Below are 10192 nucleotides of genomic sequence, written 5' to 3' on the forward strand. Positions count from 1 at the left end.
TTGATGATGATGATAAAAGGCACAACATTGCTTGTATACCGTAAGCAGGGCCTGTGACATTTGTAAATTTTCTTCACTGCGATTTAATTAGATTATCTTTCCATTAAATATACTTGGAACAAATATCAGTTTACCAATAACATGGATTGTCCTGCGCAGGCGGACGCGAAGCTGGAGGAGATGCTACTGGAGTGCAGCGTGGTGTCCGAGTACATGGACGCCATCATGCTGGACGAGCGGGACTCCCTCGAGGACACCGCCATCTACCAGTTTATGCTGCACTATTATCCTAAGGTAAGATTTTAAGAGTAAAAAAAAATATGTTTATTTTTTTCGTTTGGTGTCTTGATCAATATTATCATCATATAGCAGCATCTTAAAGCTAAACTAACCTCCTTATCGACTGCTGATCTAACCAAGTCAGAGCTGGATTAACCAAATCAGAGCCCTTACGTAATATCCTCGTGGTTCCTTTTCAACCTCGATCGCGAGACCCTGTTTACACGTGCTGGGCCTCTAACTGATGTGGGGCCCTTAAGCTTAGATATTTGCTAATTTTACATAATGGGTTAATCCAGGCCTGCAAATGGCCATTGAATCAAGATTCGTACACCGACACCGTTGGCCTATTAGCGTATAAGAGTAGGCGCACACCGTTGATTTTTCGTCGGCCGATAGTTTAGTCGGGCAGTTGATCAGTATGGGCATATATGGGAGTGCGCACACTACGCCGATTCGATTTGGCCGAGTCTTCAAACAAATTGGGCACAACTATCGGCCAACTAAAAATCAACAGTGTGCGCCTACTCTAATTACTACTGCCCGGTTTCACATTTGAGATTTCCAGCTCAGAAATCGAGCTTTTGTTTTATGCTGTTCATTGTCTGTAGGTGAACGGTCCCCCCGCGGCCGGGGCGGGCGGCACGCCTCCAGACCCCGCAGCAGACGCGTGGAACGGCGGCGCAGCACTAGCGGAGGAGCTCGCCGCGCGCTGCAGCGGCCCGCTGCGAGGCCTGGCGGGCTGCGCGCGCGCGCTCGTCGTGCTGGCCGCGCGCCGCCCGCAGCCGGCCCTGGCCCGCGCGCTGAGGACCGCGGCGCTCACGCTGCAGCAGCGACTGCATACTGATACAGGTCAGTGACTATACAACAATGTCAACAATACAGTACACCGTAGCGTTTCGGTAAATTAGAATAGGACCACTCTACTTTGACCCGTGCGCAATCGTCGAATCCCCCGCAGCCGACGCTGGCCCGCGCGCTGAGGACCGCGGCGCTCACGCTGCAGCAGCGACTGCATACTGATACTGGTCAGTGACGAACACAATACGCTGTATAGTTTTGGAAAATTAAAATAGGTCCCCTTAGTACTTTACTCGTCAGTAGCTAACACAACAACACAATACGCTCTATGGTTCAGTAAATAAGAATAGAGCCACTCTCTACTTTGACCCGCGCGCGCTCGTCGTGCTGGCCGCGCGGCGCCCGCAGCCGGCCCTGGCCCGGGCGCTGAGAACCGCTGCGCTCACGCTGCAGCAGCGACTGCATACTGATACTGGTCAGTGACTAACACAACATAACACTACGCCGTTTTAGCAAATTAGAATATTACCCGCTTGTACTCGTCGTGCTGTCGCGCGCTGCGAACTGCTACGCTGACATTGCTACCAGCGACTGCACGCTGGCACCGGTCAGTGACTTACACAGTACGTGCGTGCGTGCGGGTATTTGATAAAATTCTTACATAAAGCAATTCATATATTCATTTCTGCTATAGTGGAGCAGTGCAAAAGAGAGGGTGTATTTTTCACAAAGATCACTGAGACTTAATATGTGCTTCACAACTATATCGTAACAACTCTGCAATTCTCATTACAACGTACCACAAACAAGCTATTTTAATTTATTTTAGTCTGAATAAAACTGTAAAAAAGCCGTATACATAGTACTATGCTTAATAAGATTATTTTTTGTAATCAATAAAAGACGATGACTGAAAGTAACTTCTATCATCAGCAGAAGAAGAGGCATCGGACGCAGAGGGCGTGGCGGAGACGGCGCGCGAGGCGGCGCGCTGCCACACGCCGTCGGGCTCCGAGCCCGACGAGCCGCCCGACGACCTGCCCGCCGACCTGGACGACGACCCCGACGACGAGCCGCCGCCCGCGCCGCCGCGCACCATAGGTACGGCTTGTTGCCTAGTCTATAAGGTTCACACTCCTGCCATATAGCTGCCACACGCCGTCGGGCTCCGAGCCCGACGAGCCGCCCGACGACCTGCCCGCCGACCTGGACGACGACCCCGACGACGAGCCGCCGCCCGCGCCGCCGCGCACCATAGGTACGGCTTGTTGCCTAGTCTATAAGGTTCACACTCCTGCCATATAGCTGCCACACGCCGTCGGGCGCCGCGCCCGACGNCGAGCCCGACGACCTGCCCGCCGACCTGGACGACGACCCCGACGACGAGCCGCCGCCCGCGCCGCCGCGCACCATAGGTACGGCTTGTTGTCTAGTCTATAAGGCTCACACTCCTGCGCATATAGCTGCCACACGCAGGCTCCCAGCCCGACGAGCCGCCCGACGACCTGCCCGCTGACCTCGACGACGACCCCGACGACGAGCAGCCGCCCGCGCCGCCGCGCACCATAGGTGCGGCTTGTTGTCTAGTCTATAAGGCTCACACTCCTGCCATATAGCTGCCACACGCCGTCGGGCTCCGAGCCCGACGAGCCGCCCGACGACCTGCCCGTCAACTTGGATGAAGACCGCCGCGCACCATAGGTAACACAGTGCCTTTGAACAGTAGAGTGCTGCGAAACCATGAGAGTGAAACGATTTCAATACACACTACTGCGTTCACTTCGCCACTTTGCTTCTGCACCTCTCTCAACCTCTGAACGTGCATCTAATAGTTCCACATGAGCATTGATTGTGACAGTAAAATTGACTCTTTTTCACAAATTTCTTGTAGGAAAATATTTTAAAAAACTTAAACGCAGATTTATGCATTCAAAAACTTCCTAGATATTTTCTCCCTGTTTAGATACAACTGCTAGTTTGAAATTAATACAAAGAGCTGAATAAATGTTGACCAAGACAAAATAGCAGAAGCCTTAAAAATATCATCTTTGCGATATTTTACCTCTGATGCTCGTTGGAGCTCTCATGACATGATCATTCTATCGCCCTAAAAAGACGTCGACTTTCTACTTGTACAGCTTGGCGTGCAGGCTATCTTATAGTGCATATTTAAGTTGCAATTTACTTTCACATAATCAAGCTGTTGTTTTTCGCAGATACTCGCGCGATTATAGCGCAGGCTGCGCAGGCGCTGCTGGCCGCCACGCGCCACGTCGCGCCCGACGCGTAGCGACGCCCGTACGTACTTCACAGTTCACTGACCTACCCACTGTATCACAGCTCTTCGTCATAGGCTCTTCGATGGAGAAAATTTACGGCAATATTCCGCAGATAAAATATCGCTTCGAGACCAAATTACACCAGCGGCAAATCTACATCATTCAGCTGCATTGACACAACCTTACTGCCATGTTGACGCTATATTAAAGGCGATATTGCTGAAAAATTTTGCTCGTTAGAAGTTTTGGGACCGGGGGATTTTTGAATTAATGATCCGATAGAAATAGTAAAAATTGTATTTCGATGATTTCTACTGATAATTATCCAAAAATCCACCAGCCTTAATAACTTGGTACAACTGTACTCTTGATATTAGAATGTGAATGAAACCTTAAGTTTATATTTGGATGAATGTGGTACTTTGTATAAATCAATAAGATAATACGAAACTTTTGGTGTATGTAGTTAAATTTATATTATAATTTTAATACAGTTTGAATAATGCAAAATTTAGTATCGTCAGTTATTGTGACACGATTTATAGCGCAATGGGAGCTATTATCTTTCTAGGGTGGCACCGCCAGTTGTAGTATTTGTTTTAACCAGTAAACATATGTAATGTAAAATCTAGTGATGCCGCCACTAAAAACGTAATTGCTCCCACAGTTAAACTGATTCAAGTATAGATAGCCTTGATCCGGCGTCTTTTTGACATCAAATGCCATTTACAAAATAAATTAATATATTTTTGTAACACGTTCATTGAGCATCAAAAATAATATACTACCATAAACCGATTGTATGACTACATACCTACATATTTTCCATATATTATTTTTCTAAAGTTATTTAGAAGCTATCTTGGTAAGATACATTCTGATACGTTATTTTTAACGCAAAAAAGACGCCGATTGAGGCTTCCGTATGCGTTATGTGGTGTAAGAATATCATGTATAATTCAATGCGGCGCTATAATACTGTCGGAAACGATGCGCTTGCAGTTCCCTTTATTACTTGTTTGAAGTGTGATCTACATTTGAGGCTACTTAGGGTCCTTTCGCTGTGGCCGGTGACTATATCGAAAAATAAAACCATTTGCTTCCAAATGCGTTGACATAATCGTTTTAATATTAACTGTTAGGCAATTTCAGTATTTTGAAGCAGATGGCTTCAAAACCGATATTTCACCTTATTGGTCTGACTGGCCCATCCATATGGCTTTTCAGCTCTTGGTCTGCCACAGAAAAAGAGACCCTCTGTACAATACTGATTAGTGTAAACTTTAATGGCGTATCCAAAAAAGATACACCATTAGAATCTCAGTATTGTTCGCCTCAACAAGATCGCCCTCATATTGCACAACTTACCTGAATTCTAAATATTATCGTTTGGAGTAGCTCAATATTACAATGAAACTATCTATTGTTCACATACCATGTTAGTTCGTATATGTATCTCTTAAGTCATTAATATATTGATATGTTAAAAAGTGCAAATGCTGAAGAAATGTTTAACTGATGTTTTCGTCGTTTAATAAATAAGTTTATTGTGTAAAAAATAGACTTAGTAGTTGTTGCTTAAGTTCTTAACGATAACGTAATGCGTTGCGTTTTTTGAGAATGTCTTTGTATCTCGCAATTCGGTTGAACGTAAATATACTGATTGCATAGTAATATGAATACATCGATGTTTAGCATACATTCCAAAAGTGAGCATCACACAGCGCTTTGGGCCAGGCTGCGTGCTACAAACGCGTACTTACATGATATTTTGAAGGAGACTGATCACAGCCATAGGCCTCGTGTAGGACTACCGAACAAACGTCAGGGGTCGTTTCGTACTATTTTGATACATGAACAGTGGCGGCCATAAGGTTTTATTTTGATATAAGCCGTAGATACTTACTTCAGGCAAATACTGCCTGATTGCATAATGCACCGCACGCCCCTGTCCATGAATACAAATTGTATCTTCTATTTGATATCAAATATTTTGAATTTTCCTTATGAGGAGTATAATTTTGGTTTAACACTTTATTGATGTGTTTGAAAGGCATCGATGCGACTGATAGGTTTTATGGAGAATGGATTAGGGAAAATTTTAGTTGATATTATTTACGGCTTTCTAATTAACAACTTTATGGTATAATAGCCCGTGTAAAGTGCGGACGACAAGCCGTTTCTTATTACGTATGTATTCATTCCTCTCACTCATAACGAGATGCTGGTATGAGTGACTGAAGCAAGTACACCCTTAAATACTGAATCGGAGTTACAAAGCAGCCCCGCCCTGAAGGTCTTATTATAGCATTTTCAATCAAATTATGCATGTAATCACTTACCATCAGGTGATCCGTCTGCTCGTTTGCCTCCTGTCACATAAAAAAAAACTTGACTCTATGAAAGCTATAAATAATATTAATTAATCTTTCACTAATATTGAGGGCGTAATTTTATATCGTTTTTTAATTTTATATAGTTAGTTGTAGACATTCTCATGTTCGTAGGAAGAGCAGTATGGTAGGAGTCCTGTTGCTATAAATACTGTTTGACTTTAGCATCACTATGTTTTAGCTTGTTTAAATGGATAACGTAATTTAATTTCTATTAACTCAATACAATAAAACTACAATTTACTCTCATGTATAATTTTACCATACTATTTGAATTACATATTTTATAGTGTATTATTTCCATCTCATTTGGATCAAAGAACCTCTTGCGTTACATAATAATAATGCTTAGATCTCTGATTATATTTTATACTGTGTACTGTTCGTAAGTGTAGTTTTCCGTAAGCATCTTACTTCTCCATCTCTCACATTTTGTTTTGTTTCCACTCTTGAGCTTTTATTTATAATGTTTGTAAAACTAAATAATGAGAGTACTAATTTCACTGTCATATTACGAGTACATTTTGGTAACAAAACAGAAACGCGAGCGATGATATTCACTATTGGAAATTTCGATCGGTAGCTACTTCTATCTATAAAATAATGAACTTACTAATCAGCCATTTTGTAAAGATTGATAGATGTAAAATGATTTGAAAAGATATGTAACCAAAAAGGTTTTGAAAATTGACAAGTTCTGATCCAGATTAGCAAAATAATCATGTTAATTTTTCATATTCTATATTTTAGGACATCATTTATTTGAACGAGAGTAAAAAATAATATTTTGATAGCAATTCCTCTACATGTTTTATTTATTTCTGTGAAAATGAATCTCCAGTTCAAATTCGGGCGTTATGTATTGTAGATAGTTCTGCATGCCTGGATCTATACACTTTAGTCGGTCCCGTGAAGTTTAGGATTGTGTTATTACTTCGATGAAATAATTTGGGCAAAATTATCTCATAAAAATAAAAATGTTTGAAATTTCCATTAAATTATCAGGTTTTATAACAAAACTATGTTATAATTTTATGCATTTATTAATATCAATATCGTTTAAAATTTAAACTAGAAATTATTTTTCGCTTCCAATTCACTTTTCGTTTTTTGGCTGTGAAGGGTTTGTTAGACTAAGATATGTGTAACCTTTTAGAAAAGAAATTCTATATTCTTACCGCTTACGATGTCCGAGGCCGAGCTTACGTATAACAACAAAACCATAAAGTTAGTCAAATTACCCGTCCAAGGCGCGTACTTTAAATTTGTCTGCGGATCGTGAAAAACATAGGCCAGTAAAATTATAGTCGAATCTTTGTAAATGTGTAATGTGAAATTAAAAATCTCGAACCTTTGACTTCTATTGGGTGTTCTTGAACCCGAAAGAAGTAGCAAAAACAAGTAATACATAATTCCCTCCCTGTAGTGGGCTGACCAACTCCATTTATCGGGCACAGCACTCTCTTCTTTGAATGTTTATGCTTCTAGTTACCCTGTAAAAACTTTTTTGATGTCGGTGTTAAATATTAAGTACTTACATGAATATTATAGTAATGAGGCGAATAATATTTAATTTAATAACACTGCCCAAATCACCAAGATTACTCTTTATTATAAGGCATAATATGTATGTCAGAAACGCGTAGAAAATTTAAACAAATTAAAATAAACAACGTATCGAATTACAGAATTTTGATGAAATATAAATTAATGTCCATTTTATAAATTTTATAGTAAATACTACGATTTGTATTTTCATCCATCAAAAATTGGTTAATGTTTTACTGCGTATTCGCATCGAGAGCGCGGGACGGGTGTGATAGTGCGGCCAACCACAATCGAGCTGGTGAGGCTTCGTAGACGCGGTAAAAAAAAGGGGTAGTTATGACAGAAATCAAATTATTATTTAGGATACATTCATATAGTCTACAAGGCAAGATTTTTTAGCTAAATATGTACATGTTTAATTATCACATAACTTGTATTTTTAACTGCTTGGTTTTGCGGTCGATATCGACATCACATTAACCACAAAGTGTTAGTTATCTATAATGATTTTTGAACTTTATTGCATTTACTATGAAGTGCAAAATCAATTAAGGAACGTTATTTTGTGGAAAATTGGTGTACTGTCGATGTACCCTACATCTAGAGAGCTACGCTTACGCTTCTAACGTGAAGAAAGTACGCACGCGACACCTGCGCCCGCGCTTTCCACGTGACTAGGCGCTTAGAGTTTAGATAAATAACAGAAGTGGTTATTATAATTTTATTCACTTATTAGATTTCTATAGTACGAGGGCGGCACTGAAAATTTCGGGAATCAAGGAAGTGAAACAACATTACTATTTAAAAATGTATTTATTGCTTTTTAAAGTATTCTCCGCGAAATTTGACACATTTTTCCATACACGAAACCAATCATTGAAGCAACCATTGCATTCGGAAGTTTGGGTCTCCAAAATGGCCGTTTTGTAGGCTTCCACAGCTTCTTCAGGTGATGAAAATCTCTGACCACGCAATTTATTCTTTATTTTAGGGAAAGTATAGAAATCATTAGGGCTTAGGTCAGGGCTGTACGGCGGATGGACTAATAATTCTATGTTTTCTTGCTCTAAAAACTCTTTTGTTCAGTGCGCGGTGTGAGAACTCGCATTGTCGTGATGGAGGATGATGCGGCGGTTGCAGTTCTCTTTACGGAGTTCAGAAACGACCTGTGGCAAACAAATGCTAGCATACTAATCTGCATTAACCGTTCTTTGTCCCCCAAGAGGAATAGTCGCAACATGGCCGGTTTTGGAGACAAACGTGGCCACCATTTTTTTTGCAACACTCCGTGAACGAACAATTTTTGTTGGCTTTAATTCATTTTCGAACACCCAAACTCGTGACTGGTTTTTTGTTTCGGGTTCGTACGCGTATATCCATGATTCGTCACCTGATACGATGTTGTATACAGCATTTGAGGATCCTGCATGTAATCTCCCGAGAGTTCTGACGCACCAAGTAACGCGAGCCGCTTTTTGCTCTTCACAGAGCGAATGCGGTATCCATCGGGAAAACAACTTTTTTACACCTAATTGTTCATGCAAGATTATTTGTATTTGACTCATGCCAATGTCTAAAGTTGCCTGAATTTCGCGGTATATCACATGTCGATCTTCTTCAATCAGCTTACGCACAGCATCAACGTTTTCTTAGGTGACTGCAGTTTTTGGACGACCTTGACGGGGATCATCACTGAGCTTGACACGTCCACGTTGAAATTCAGGAAACCAGCGATAAATTGTGGTTTTGGATGGGGCTTCATTACCAAATGCAGAAATCATCCGGTCAACACACTGTTTTTGTGTTAAACCACTTCAAAAGTCATAATAAATCATCGCTCTTGAATTTTCTCGAGTCAATTCCATTTTCTCAACGACTAAACAAGTTTGACAAGACCTTGTGATACGACCGAGAATCTTTTTTTAAATAAATAAATGGTATACGATTTTTAAAACCCTGGAGTTTGCAATTAAATAGATTTTAATATGACTGGAACAGTGGAAATATTCCATTCCCGATACTTTTAGTGCAGCCCTCGTATCTATAATGTAACTTTTCTCGAATAAGCATCATAGTTGTCAATAGCTGCCTATAAAAATAGAAACAAAAAGCAATAATGTTCAACGGAATACGAATTAATCAATATTGAAAACTCCAATTGTTCATAATAATTTGAATATACTTTATTCATTGTGTAATTGTTATTGACTTCTGTTATATTAATATGTATCGGTAGAATTCGTTGTGAGGAGAGACAGCAGTCACTGGAAAAAATGTAAAAGGGTTTTGAGGTAATATAATGTGGTGCTATCAATCAGATTCGAGTGGCTGGGAAATAAAATGTATTTAGTTTGTCCTGATTTTAGAGCTTATTAATATATATAATCTAATATAACTATGCTGTAATTATCTTTTTATTAATTTTAAGATTATTTTATGTTTCCACTAAAAGCGGCGCTAGATGACCGTTCGTAAGTGTCACAGTCTAGCGGTCATCACATTTCAACTTGGCTTGTATTAGGGGATACTCAACATGTGTATTATAATTACTTACATTTAATTTTACGACACTGAAATTTTACTTTCAGTCAAATATAACTGTGTTATTGAACATAATTTGTGAAAATTAATGAAAATACTGTAAATCGGACTGGTAAGCCAAAGTAAACAGTATTTTATAATTTACGTGTTTTATTTCATTAGAAACCCTTTAGTAAATTACATCTAGTATGCACAGAAGACAGCACATCCAGATATTCACTGTAAGATCTTATGTAGTTGTAATAGAGACTATTTTGCAATGAAAATGTATCTTATCTTATCTTATTTTTGGGCCGCGCATGGGCGCAGTGCACGTCGACCCATTGGGATCTTTTGTGCTTCCCTATACCT

The 10192-nt window shown here is 40.4% G+C and overlaps 1 protein-coding gene across 1 annotated transcript in view; it reads left to right on the forward strand.

Annotated features, from left to right (window-relative positions):
- The window catches only part of puf (ubiquitinyl hydrolase 1 puf), a 73491-nt gene extending 65661 nt beyond the window's left edge, over positions 1-7830 (forward strand). The window contains exons 56-59 of the mRNA XM_028315594.1: positions 160-294; positions 891-1131; positions 2014-2181; positions 3297-7830. Of these exons, the coding sequence (XP_028171395.1) occupies positions 160-294; positions 891-1131; positions 2014-2181; positions 3297-3370 (618 nt within the window). The 3' untranslated portion in view covers positions 3371-7830. The remainder of the gene's footprint in view (positions 1-159; positions 295-890; positions 1132-2013; positions 2182-3296) is intronic.
- The last annotated feature ends 2362 nt before the right edge of the window (positions 7831-10192 follow it).

The sequence above is a fragment of the Ostrinia furnacalis genome, unplaced genomic scaffold (genome assembly GCF_004193835.3).
Source record: "Ostrinia furnacalis isolate ACB-3 unplaced genomic scaffold, ASM419383v2 OfSCF5175, whole genome shotgun sequence".
In the NCBI taxonomy this organism is placed as follows: Eukaryota; Metazoa; Arthropoda; class Insecta; order Lepidoptera; family Crambidae; genus Ostrinia; species Ostrinia furnacalis.